This window comes from Mustela lutreola, chromosome 9 (genome assembly GCF_030435805.1).
Source record: "Mustela lutreola isolate mMusLut2 chromosome 9, mMusLut2.pri, whole genome shotgun sequence".
Classification (NCBI taxonomy): Eukaryota; Metazoa; Chordata; class Mammalia; order Carnivora; family Mustelidae; genus Mustela; species Mustela lutreola.
This window is the reverse complement of record NC_081298.1, coordinates 84,754,466-84,767,796: the sequence shown is the minus strand read 5'-3', so window position 1 is coordinate 84,767,796 and position 13,331 is coordinate 84,754,466. Positions and strand designations below refer to the sequence as shown.

Sequence of the window (13,331 nt, the reverse complement as noted above, 5' to 3'; positions counted from 1 at the left end):
GTGTTCTTTTTATGTGTTGTTGGGTGTCTTCATGTATGCCTTTGTGATCCATTCATATTTAAGAAAGATGACAAGGTAAGTGGCCTGGGTATTGTTGACTGTTGTGAAATATTTTTTTATTAGAGGTTTCTCAAGTGGGACTCCTGTTTGGAAACATTTTCTAGGGTAGTAATGGTAAAACAACTTGTACTTTTCTCATTAAAAAGTCACTACTAGGCTTTCTGCCTGTGCGACTTCTAAAAGAGAGTGAAAAGGGATACCAGTATCTGTGGTTAAAAGCTATGGTTTTATGTATTTTTTACCCAAGGGAGAGCCCTGGCGGCTGGGTAGAATAAATAAGTTGGGTGTTCCTGTTTTCCTGACTGATGGCTGACAAATACAATTATTAAGAGTATCCAGGGAAAACCTTTGTTTTTATTTCCATATCTCCTGCTGTCCATCAGATCTAGGTCTCTGAGTCTGGTATCTTCCCTAGTTACAGTGCGAAGGTTGACTTACTCCTCTGCAGCTCACTCACAAAGTACTCTGAGCTACATCCTTCTCCACTTGTACGTTTTAAAATGCATTCCTTTCATTTTAGTCTTTCAGAGGTTTGTTGAAATTTAGTATCTATTCCTAATTTTCATTTTCTTTGTGGGTTTGTTTCTTTTCATTCTAAAATACAGTGATTGATTCTCTTCTGTAGAAGATGAGGGAATTCTCATTATTTATCTTTTCTTATTTTCTGCTTCCCTGTTTTTACTGTATTTGTATTTTATCAAATTATATGTTTTAAATTCTACACTACAACCGTAATTTCTACACAGTTGTTTAGTGCTAATTTTGTATTTAGGTCATAACTCACCACCAGTCCTTTTTCCTCATTTCTGTTTCTCTCATTCCAGAATTAATGGATATTTATTCATGTGGATTTCATTGAGTAGCCTTTGTTTTCCTAAAGAGAAATTTGTGAATGTTCTATTATGGGTTACTATATACTTGATGTATCTGTTTTCTTTGTATTTGAAGTGTTTGAATGATGGATACTAAAGCCACTCTTATTTCCCCTCAAAACTTTGTAGTAGACATGATTAGTAGTTTGAAGATTGGGATGATGCCTTTTAGCACTTATATTTACTTTTTCTCTTATTTTCTTCATTAATTCTTTTATTGTGATATAAATATATGTTAACATAAAATTTACCATTTTAACCATTAGTAACTATACAGTTCAATGCCATAAATACATTTAGTGTAGTGTATATGTCTCCAAAGTCTGTATCAAAAACTTTGACACTATGTGCAACAAAAACTCTATACTCATTAAACAATAACTGTTAATTTTTCCCTCCTACAAGCTCTTGGTTTCCTCTGTTCTACATTCTGTCTGTATGAATATGTCTCTTCTGGGTATTTCAGTTAAGTAGAATCATAAAATATTTGTCTGACTTGTTAGACACAGTGCTTTTGGAGGTTATCCCTGTTACCACCTATATAAAAATTTTCTTTTTATGGACAAATAGTCCATGGCTTATATATACCGCATTTAGTGTATTCATTCCTTTCTTTCTTATTTTCTTTCCTTCCTTCCTTCCTTCCTTCCTTCCTTCCTTCCTATTTTTTTATTTGAGAAAGAGAAAGAGTGTGAGAGGGACAGAGGGAGAGAATCTCAAAGCAGCTCAGTCCCACAACCCATGCACTCATGACCAGAGCTGAAACCAAGAGTCAGATGCTCAACTGATCAAACCACATAAGCACTGTAAGGGCCTACTTAGCCAGAGTGACTCCATCTTGGTTAAACAGCCATTTTGTTGTTTGTGTAGTAAAACTTAAATTGACCCCCGCTACACACACACACACACACACACACACACACACACACACACGGACGGGTCAGGTCAGGTGGAGATAATAGAGCACAAATGCAAGGATGAGTTAGGCCAAGTGGAGACATCCAATCAGTAAAGCACACATATTATCTCCCTAACCACCAAAGAATGTAAACCCCGCCTTTTGGGTGCCAATTCTGACCAGAGGGATAGGCTAGTTCAGAACAGCTACTATAAGGGTAAATTGTAATTCAATTGGCCACCAGCATGTGACCTAATATGACTATGCAACTTTCTCTGTGTGTTACAATCTCATTGGCCACCTGTATGTGGCCAGGCTCAACCACCTGGCCTTTGCTCTATAAAAGCTAGTCTGTGAGGCTGGGAGTGGTTGCTCTCTCCATAAGAGACGGGCCCAACCAGTTGGTTTGATTCTTGATGCCTGCGCGAAATAAAGATTTGCTTGACCTTCACTTTGTATCAGTCTTGCTCCTTTGATAACACAACCCAACAGGCACCCCTAGTGTTTTTGGTTTTGTGTGTGGTTTGTTTTTTGGTTTTTTTTTTAACCCCTAGTGTTTTCATTTCCACATTCTAATTACTCTTGTTTTCTTGCAGGCTTCACAGCTTTCTTTTTGAAGATTGTTTTGGCTTTTAGAACTCCTTGCAAGTCCCTATGAATTTGAGGATTGGCTTTTTCATTCTCCATTTTCCAGAAAGGCCCTTAGAATTTTGAAGGGATTGTATTGAATCTATAGATCTCTTTGGGGTAGTATTAACATATTAACCATGTTAAGTCTTCCTATCCATGAACATGGATGTCTTCCCATTTTTTGAACCCTTAATTTCCTTGCGCAGTGTTTTGTAGTTTTCAGTATACAAGTATTTCACATCCTTTTTTTTTTTTTTTTAAGGTTTTATTTATTTGAGAGAAAGAGAATATGAGTGGGGGTAGGAACAAAGGGAGAGGGAGAGAGGCAGACTCCTTGCTGAGCATGGAGCCCAACATAGGGCTTAATCCTGAGGATCATGCCTCATGGTAGTCAGATGCTTAACCAACTGAGCCACTCAGGCACCCCTCACTCTTGTTAGATTAATTTTTAAGTACAGTTAATTCTTGAATAACACAGGTTTGAACTCCCTAGGTCCACATACATACATACAGATTTTTTTTTTAGAAGTAGAGTATAGTACTGTAAGTATATTTTCTCAACAATTTTCTTAACATTTCCTTTATTATAAGAGTATGGTATATATTATATATAAACAAAAAATTTGTGTTAACTTTATGTTATAGGTATTCTGCTTTAGATTATTGATTTATATTCTTTGTTTATATGATTTTATATGATTTATATTCTTTACATTTATATAAATATATATATATTTATATTCTTAACAGTCAGCAGTAGGCTGTGTTAGTTATGTTTTTGGAAGTCAGGGTTATATCCAGTTTTTTGACTGCACAGGAGATCTGTGCTTCAAACCTCTGTGTTGTTCAAGTTGTATTTTATTCTTATTCTTTATTCTTATTCTTACTGTATTTTATTCTTTGTATGCTATTGTAAATGGAATAGCTATCTAAAATTCCTTGTCAGGTAATTAATTGTGGATATATGGAAACATACCTGAATTTTTTTGATCTATACTCTTACACTGTCTACTTGATTTTTAGCTCTACTAGCTTTTTATATATAGCTTTTTCTCTTTATAGGATTGTGTCATTTTTGAGCAGTTTTACATCATTTCTAATTTGGGTCCATTAAATGTTTTGTGAGGGGGTGGAGTCCAGTAACTATGGTTAGAATTTCAGCATAGTGTTGAATAACAATGATAAATATGAACATTCTTATCTTGTTCCTCATCCTAGGGGGAAATCAGTTATTTATCATTGGGTATGTTGTTAGCTGTGGGTTTTTCATAAATATCCTTTATCACGTTAAGGAGTTTACCCTCTATTCTTAGTGTTCCAAGAGTTTCTATTACGAAAGGGTTTTGGATTTTGTCACATTGTTTTTCTGCATCAATTAAGATGCCCATGTGGCTTTTTTCCATTGATTAATACATTTTAGAGTAATTCTTCTTTTGAACCACACTTGCATTCCTGGGATAAGTCTTACTTGGTCATAGTGAATAATCCTTTTGGTATGATCTTGGATTTGATTTGCTAATAGTTGCTGGAGAACTCTTTGTCATTTATAAGATGCTGCTTAGTAATTTTCTATTCTTTTTTTTTTTTTTAAGATTTTATTTATTTATTTGACACAGAGAGAGAGATCACAGGTAGGCAGAGAGGCAGGCAGAGAGAGAGAGGCAGAAGCAGGCTCCCTGCCGATCAGAGAGCCCGATGCAGGGCTTGATCTCAGGACCCTGAGATCATGACCTGGGCCGAAGGCAGAGGCTTAATTAACCCACTGAGCTACCCAGGTGCCCCGTAATTTTCTGTTCTTATGAAGACTTGGGCCTCATAGAATGAGTTAAGAAGTATTTACTTCTGTTCAGTTTTTTGGGGAGGATTTGAGAAGGATTGGTGTTAATTTTTTTATTAAAAAATTTGTTAGAATTCCCCAGGTAAGCCATGCATTTTAGTACTTTGTTGAGAGGTTTTTGATTACCGATTCAATCTCTTATTATAGGTCTGTTGACCTTTCCTTCTTGAGTCAATGTAGTTAGTTTGAAAAGAATTTGTCCCTATCTTCTAGGTTACCTGATTTTTTTGGTGTACTGTTGTTTGTAGCATTCTGTTAATTTTTTTTTTTAATCTGTAAGTTTGATAGTAATATCTCACTTGCATTTCTTATTTATGTCTTTGCACTCTTTCTTTCAGGCTAGCTAAATGTTTATCTTTTAGAAGAACCAGCTATTGGTTTTGTTAATTTTCTCAATTATTTTTCTAATCTGTATTTTATTTATGTGTCAGTGCTCTGATCTGTTCTTTGAGCTTTGGTTTATTTTTTTTTTAAGATTATATTTATTTAATTGACAGAGATCACAAGTAGGCAGAGAGGCAGGCAGAAAGAGGAAGGGAAGCAGGCTCCCTGCTGAGCAGAGAGCCTGACATGGGGCTCAGTCCCAGGACCCTGGGATCATGACCTGAGCCGAAGGCAGAGGCTTTAACCCACTGAGCCACCCAGGCACCCTAAGCTTTGAGTTATAAAGTGTGTTTATAATTGTTATATCTCCTTGTTGTATGGAATATTTTGTTAATAATTATATCACTCTGTTAATCTTTTTTTAAAAAAAGACTTAACTGTAAAAGGAAACCACATTAGTTTTACCCTCTAAACCATTTTTAAGTTCTAATAATGACTAGAACCATATTGTTGTATAACAGATCTCTAAAGCTTTCTCATCTTCCAAAACTGTACTCCTTGGATAATAGAAGGGCACCTGGCTGGCAAAGCATGCGACTCTTGATCTTGGGGTTATGAGTTTGAGCGCCACGTTGGGCATAGAGTTTACTTAAAAATTAAGCAAAGAAAACAAAAAAACGTAAGTTATTGAACAACGACAACAATTCCCCTGTTCCCCTTACTCAGAGCTACTGATGGCCACCATTCTGCTTTTTGTATTGTTTTGACTATTCTATATATTTCTCATTCGTGGAATCCTATAGTATTTGTCCTGCTGTGACTGGCTTATCTCACGCAGCATAATGTCCACATGGTTCATCTATTTTGTAGCGTGTGACAGGATTTCCACTCTTGAAAGGTTGAATATAGTAGTATATATATGCCACAGTCATTTGTCAATGGACATTTACTTTGCTTTCATCTTTGACTGTTGTGAATAATGGTCCAATGAATATAGGTATTGCAAGTATCTCTTTGAAACTACACTTTTATTTACTTAATTTATGTCTATATGTATGCAATTTCTATACCTCCTGTGGGGCTCGAATTCACAACCTAAGATTAGTAGTTGTATCCTCTTCGGACTGAACCTGCCAGGCAGCCCTGAAATCCTGCCTTTTTTTTTTTTTTTTTTTTTTTTTAAGATTTTAATTATTTATTTGATAGAGATCACAAGTAGGCAGAGAGGCAAGCAGAGAGAGGGGGGGAAGCAGGCTCCCTGCTGAGCAGAGAGCCCAATATGGGGCTCTATCCCAGGACCATGAGATAATGACCTGAGCCAAAGGCAGAGGCTTAACCCACTGAGTCACCCAGGGACCCCTGAAATCCTGCTTTTAATTCTTTTGGTTATATACTCAGAAATGGGTTTATTAGGTAATGTGATAAGTCTCTCTTTTTCTAGTAGACTTTTAAAATTTTAAAGTCTACCTTACTTGAATTTAGTATAGTGAGCCCAGCTCTCTTTTGCTTATTATTTGCACAGAATATTTTTTTAATCCTTTAACTTTTAGCCTATTTGTTGTGTTTTGGATATACTTTGAGTCTCTTGTAGAGCACATAGAGTTGTATCATGTTTTTAAAATTCTTTCTACCAATCTGTCTTTGATTGCAGAGTTTAAGCCGTGTGTGTGTGTGTGTATAAAATTTTGTTTTCAGAAAGACTGTGCATGCATGAATTGGGGGGAGGGGCAGAGCGAGAGGGACAAGCAGATTCTGTATTAAGCACATAGCTTGATGTGGGGCTTGATCTCACAACCCTGAGATCATGACCTGAGACAACATCAAGATTGAATGCCTAACCGACTGAGCCACCCAGGTACTCCTAAAATATTTATATTTAAAGTAATTCCTCAAAGAGTGATTTACTTCTGCCATTTTCCTATTTCTTTTGTATGTGTCTTACAGTGTTGTTGTCTGTCATTTCTATTATGGCCTTTTATTTTTGTTTGTAGTTTGGATTTCCTTTCTCATTTCTTTTTTCCGTATATTCTATAGATAATTTGTGCTTAATACAGAAATTACATTTAACATCTCAAGACTTACTATCTAATTTAAATTTGTCAACTTAAATAGTATGCAAAAATTATACTCCTGTATAGCTCCTTCTCATTTTTGTTATTCATACAACAGATTTCAGCTTAATATATTGTGTGCCCAGTTATGTAGATTAATAATTCTTGGGGTGCCTGGTTGGCTCAGTCTTTAAGCGTTCACCTTCAGCTCAGGTCCTGATGGTCCTGGAATTGAGCCAACCTCTCTGCTCAGTGGGAGGCCTGCTTCGCCCTTTCCCACTCCCCCTGCTTGTGTTCCCTCTCTTGCTATGTCTGTCTCTGTCAAAAAAAAAAAACTTTAAAAAAATAATAATTCTTTTGCCTTTGTGAAATCATATAGCAGATAAAAGGTGGAGTTAGAAATGAAAACGATGCTAGCTTTTAATTGTCTATGTATTTATCAGAGGTCTTTAGTCACTGTCTTGCTTCTTTTCATTTCATTCTGAAGGACTTCCTTTAGCATTTCTGGCAGGGCAGGTCTAGTCGTAGTGAATTCCTTTAGCTTTTATTTATCTGGGAATGTATTAATTCCTTCCTCATAGGGAGTGTTTTTCCTGTTACAAAATTTTCAATGGAAAGTTTCTTTCTTTCAGTCTTTGAGTAGATCATCATATTTCCTCTGGTTCCCAAGGTTTTTGTTTTTAAAAGATTTTATTTATTTATTTTTCACTGAGAGCACAAGCACAGGGAGCAGCAGGCTCCCCACTGAGCAAGGAGCCCAGTGTGGGTCTCAATCCCAGGATCCCAAGGTTTTTTATTACAATTTCTAAAGATCCCTTGTGGGTTGCTTATCTCTGTTTTCAGGATTATTTTACCGTCTTTGGCTGTTAAAGGTTTGATTATAATAAGGTTGGTCCTAGGCCTCCTTGAGTTTATCCTACTTGGATTTGTAGATTCATGTATTCCAAAGTTGAAAGTTTTCAACCATTTTTTCTTCATCTTTACTTTGTATACCTACCTTTCTCTTCTGGGATTCCTATGAGTGTGTTGGTAGGTTTGATGGTTCCCACAAGTCCCTTAGAATCCATTTTCTTTTCTTTCTTTCTTTCTTTTTATTTTATTTTATTTTATTTTAAGATTTTATTTATTTATTTGACAGAGATCACAAATAGGTAGAGAGGCAGGCAGAGAGAAAGGAGGAAGCAGGCTCCCGGCTGAGCAGAGAGCCCAATGTGGGGCTCAATCCCGGGACCCTGGGATCATGACCTGAGCCGAAGGCAGAGGCTTTCACCCACTGAGCCACCCAGGCACCCCATTTGCTTTTCTTTATTGTTTCTTTCCTGTTCCTTAAACTCAGTAATTTCAGTTTCCATAATTTCAAGTTTGCTCTTTTCTTCTGCTTACTCAGATATGCTGTTGAGCCTTCCCTAGTGTATTTTCATTCCAGTTCTTTTACTTCTCAGCTTCTGATTTCTTATAGCTCCTTTTTAGAATTTGTTTTTTGATGATTGTCTCATTTTGGTCAGGCACTGTTTTCATATGTTTGTCCTTTTCTTCCTTTAAGTCTTAGATCATTTTTTAAAAGATTTTATTTATTTATAAAATCTTTAAAAGATCACAAGTAGGTGGAGAGGCAGGCAGAGAGGAGGAAGCAAGCTACCTGCTGAGCAGAGAGCCTGATGTGGGGCTTGATCCTAGGACTCTGGGATCATGACCTGAGCTGAAAGCAGAGGCTTTAACCCACTGAGCCACCCAGGCGCCCCTAAGTCTTGGAGCATCTTTAAGATAACTGTTTTATGATTGTTGAGAGAGCCTGATAAATGGACTTTCTTAGGTATATATCCGTTGATTTATTTTTCATTTAAGTGGGCCACACTTTACTGTTTCTTCTTATACCTTGTTTGTGTGTATGTTTTAATTGGGTTGAAATAATGGCAGCCTGACTCTGTCTTCTTATCAATCAAAGGTAGCAGTCTGCAGTTGGAATGGAGAAATTTTGGACACATTTATTAGGAGGACAAGATTATTATTTTTTTCAAGTTGTAATTTAAAACCCAGTTAGTTAACATACAGTGTAATATTAGTTTCAGGTGTACAATTTAGTGATTTAACATTTTCATACACTACCTGGTGCTCATCACAAGCACTGTCCTTAATCCCCATCAACTATTTAACCCATCCCCCCCATCTGCCACCCAGATGCCCCTGAAGTGCTATAATTTTAAAAATTTTTAATTTTTTATTTTCTGAATTTGCTTTCATGCTGTACAACTCTAAAAGAGCTTTATATTTTTATAGGACTACAGGATTACATAATTATCTCTTAAGGGTTTTGTCACTTAAAAACAGTAAGGTATTTGATTATGAAAATTCAATCTGTTATGAATATTCTTTCTATTGATCGATGTGATAGCAAGTCAGAAATTTATTCCATATTGTGTATTTGTTACATTCTAATTAGGAAGAGTTTAATAGTTACCTGTTTGCAAAAAGCAAAGGTATAAACTGTTAGTATAATCTGTGATGTTAATCAGTGCTATATTAAAACTAATATTCTTAGTTAAGACTTATAAAAACAATAAATTGTAATTGAGAATTTCCTTTATCTCAAATGATGTAAATAGTTTATAAAAAGTCACTGAACATGGAAGAATTTCTTCAAAGTTATTTTATTACTTTTATTTCATCTTCTGTTTCAAATTTCAGTTGTGCATATTTACCCTAATAGGGGATATAGCAGAAGAGATTTCATATGATTTATGCCTAAAAAATACAGAAGTCATTGTTTTAGAATAGAAAAATGTACATTTTCTGTTATGAGTTTTTATGTATAGAAGAGAAGTTGGATACCTCAGGTTTTTACTTTTGGAAGCCTCAGTTTGGTAATTACTAAACTATTTGTTTATTGTATCTTGATTTCATGGTTTGTAGCTTCATGACTACAAAAGACATTTACATCTCGTTGTAATATTTAATAGTCACATCTTTGTAAATGTTTTACTTTCCCTCATATTTGTTACTCTAATTAGTATAAGAAAGGAGACTGTTTCTAGGTTTATTACCATGTAGACCTTTATTTTAAGGGAGTTACTATTGCGTACCTTAGTAAAATTAACATGTTATGTGGATACTTCATAACCATTAATATGAGAAATGTACTGTTAAAATAATGCTTTGGTTTTCTCTTATAATTGGAATTTATTTTATTTGTAACTGCTTATGTTTTAATATACTATTTAACTTGTTTTTACTTTAATGATATATAAATTTAATTGGAATCTTCTTTATACTTGGATTCCAGAAACTGTTTTTATTGTGGGCTTCCCTCTTGTGGTTGGAAAAGTAATCTTGTGGTTGTTTGAATAAGATAAAGTTATGCTTTTTTTTTTTTTTAAGTTATGCTTAAGTGGAATTTTACTTTTACATCTTAATGTACTGCCATTTATGACAGTTGGTAATTAGCATTTTCCCAACATATTAAAAAATAAATTACTGTTTCAGCTACTTTCTTTTTAACTGTAGAACTTTTGGCATCAGGTTATTTATTTATGTAATGTAATTGTTTTTGATTATTGTCTCTACTTTTATTTTCTAGTTGAAACATTGTAGTCGGTATATACATGACTTATTTCCTTCACTCATCAAGAATTTGGATCCAGTACCGCTTAGACATCTCCTTAATTTGGTCTCAGCTCTTGAGCCAAGTGTTCATACTGAGCAGGTAAGATGTTCAAACCATGATGTCAGGTTTTTTTGTTTTGTTTGTTTTTTTAAGTGAAATTTATTTGCCATTTAGGTAACTTAATTTGTAGGTTATTACTAGCATTTCATTTAGGCAAAAGGATATTAAATTTGTTATGAAATGTTAATTTCAACCTCTTTTTTTTTTTTTTTCAAGACATTATACTTGGCATCGATGTTAATTAAAGCATTATGGAATAATGCACTAGCAGCTAAGGCTCAGCTGTCTAAACAGAGTTCTTTTGCATCTTTATTAAATACTAATCTTCCCATTGGAAATAAGAAAGGTTAGTAAACTGTAATGTATTTTTTTTTAAGTCAGTTTTTTAAACTTTATCATTCTAATTTGAAGTAGTTTCTGTTCAGTATTAACTTCAAAATAAATTTGAGATGGGAGCTATAGTATTTGTGAAAGGGTTAATAAATTGGGGTTAGCTAATTTTCTGGTTTACCTTTCAAGTAAAGAATAGTAATGAAGTTGCAGTAGTTATTAGAATTTCATTAGTGTTTTTCCCTTGGGCTGGGGGTAGGCAACTATTTCATAACAGCTTTGGAACTTTTGGTTAGAAAATAAACAACATGCTTTGTTTTAGAAATAATTTTGAGAGCAGAATATGATGGTGCAATATCTCTGTATGTTTCCTAATTCAAAAGTTGTCTATCACTTTAGGTGTTTTATGTGTGGTTTTATATGTGTAACTTCATAGGGCTTTCGAAAACCTTACCAACTTTGCCCCATTTTTTGTCTCCTGGCATCATATACTAGGCTTTTCTTAGGATTTTCTAGCCAGACACCCACAACTATTACTATAGGTGTTAGGGACGTCAATTATTTCAGGTTTCTCTGCCTGTACCTTATTGATAATGCAGTAATAATAAGAGCAATTGATAATCCATTCCAAAGAAGCTCAGTCACTTAGAAAAACCCTCCTCTTTTTTCATTTTCCTTCAGAGGAAGAAGAGCTCAGAAGAGCAGCTCCATCACCTTGTAAGTTGAGCCTTAGAAATGCATGGCAAGATGACGTGTAGTTTAGATTTCATGATCATCTAGAGTTAATTTTATATATTTGTTTCAAAGCCATGAAATTTTTCTTGAGCAGATATAAACCCTTAACTGGTTTTCGATCTTACTTTCAATTGAGGTCATGTTTATCCTCGTTAGAAATAATTGGCGAATGTTAATGATTTCCAGATGATATTTTTGGCTATTTAGAGTAAAGCTTTTGTAAATAAAAGAATCAAAGGATTATGTCATTATACTAAATATATGTTAATACAAATTAGGAGTAAAAACAAAAAAATCTATTTAATATAGGGTCACCTGCAGCTAGTCCTCAAAGCAGTGATAACAGTGATACCCATCAGAGTGGAGGCAGTGACATTGAAATGGATGAGCAACTTATTAATAGAACGAAACATGTGCAACAACGACTTTCAGACACAGAGGTATGAAAACAGTTTTCCTCCACTTTAACAAGATTTTTGGAGTTTGGGGTTTCTGCCATGAATATCCTTTGAACTGGGAATATAAACATGATTCATGTTCAGGCCTTTCCTGTAAATAGTTATTATTGAGATTATTTAAATTTGTGTTTGTGTTTTTAATTCTTTTTATATTGTTTAAAGGAATATGTCAAGATTGTGGCAGCCTTTTAAAAAGTACAGTGTGCTAATGTCAGTTACTTTTTTCTTGCTAGTTTAAAAATTTATTTAAATCTGCTTTTTTTCTCAATACAGGAATCCATGCAGGGAAGTTCTGATGAAACTGCCAACAGTGGTGAAGATGGAAGCAGTGGTCCTGGTAGCAGTAGTGGGCATAGTGATGGATCTAGCAATGAGGTGAATTCTAGCCATGCAAGCCAGTCAGCTGGGAGCCCTGGCAGTGAGGTACAGTCAGAAGACATTGCAGATATTGAAGCCCTTAAAGAAGAAGATGAAGACGATGATCATGGTCATACTCCTCCTAAAAGCAGTTGTGGTACAGATCTTCGGAACAGAAAGTTAGAAAGTCAAACAGGCATTTGTTTAGGGGATTCCCAAGGCCCATCAGAAAGAAGTGGGACAAGCAGTGGAACAGGAAAGGACCTGGTTTTTAACACTGAATCAATGCCTTCAGTAGATAATCGTATACGAATGCTAGATGCCTGTTCACACTCTGAAGACCCAGAACATGATATTTCAGGGGAAATGAATGCTGCTCATATAGCACAAGCATCTCAGGAATCTTGTATTACACGCACTGGGGACTTTCTTGGGGAGACTATTGGGAATGAATTATTTAATTGTCGGCAGTTTATTGGTCCACAGCATCACCACCACCACCACCACCATCATCACCACCATGATGGGTAAGTTTCCTCAAAAAATAGATTATAGTGGAGCGCTTGGCTGGCTCAGTTGGTAAAGCATGTGACTCTTGATCTCAGCGTTGTGAGTTCAAGCCCCATGTAGTGATTACCTTAAAAATACCAACCCCGCCCCGGCTGAAAAAGAGCTTATTTCCTTTAGGGAAGCAGTTACTGCTTATATTCATTCAATTGTAATATATTCTAGATTAGTGTTGATAGGAGTATAATGTAAATTCAAATGCATGCTACAAGCATACAATTGTTAATTTGCTTCTGAGCACATTTTAAAAAGCAAAATGGAATAGGTGACATTAATTTTCATTATAAATTTTATTTAAATCAGTAATTTCTAAAATCTCTCCACATGTAATCAGTGTAAAAACAAAGATATTTTTCTTTTGTAATAAGGTGTCAGTATTTTGTGTATGTTTTACTTTTGCATCTCTGTTTAGACCAGCTACTTTTCTGTGTGTGCAATGACCACATGTGGCTAGTGGCTATCATATTGGACAACATAGATCTAGATCTTTAGCTACATGTAAAACTCCTAAAAGCAGATAAAGCAGATAAAAGATTGCTTGCGGAAGCTTC

General features: G+C 35.1%; 1 protein-coding gene across 5 annotated transcripts in view; it reads left to right on the top strand.

Moving 5' to 3' along the window:
- Window positions 1-13,331, top strand: part of USP34 (ubiquitin specific peptidase 34) — a 249,299-nt gene that overhangs the window by 100,159 nt on the left and 135,809 nt on the right. For 4 of the 5 annotated variants that reach the window (XR_009357235.1, XM_059187768.1, XM_059187766.1 and 1 more), the window contains 5 exons: window positions 10,247-10,372; window positions 10,550-10,679; window positions 11,345-11,380; window positions 11,708-11,838; window positions 12,130-12,740. Coding sequence is in view for 4 of the 5 variants with exons in the window: in XM_059187768.1 (XP_059043751.1) it covers window positions 10,247-10,372; window positions 10,550-10,679; window positions 11,345-11,380; window positions 11,708-11,838; window positions 12,130-12,740 (1,034 nt within the window). In the remaining variant the exon portion in view is untranslated. The remainder of the gene's footprint in view (window positions 1-10,246; window positions 10,373-10,549; window positions 10,680-11,344; window positions 11,381-11,707; window positions 11,839-12,129; window positions 12,741-13,331) is intronic. The other variant, XM_059187767.1, reaches the window with a different exon arrangement.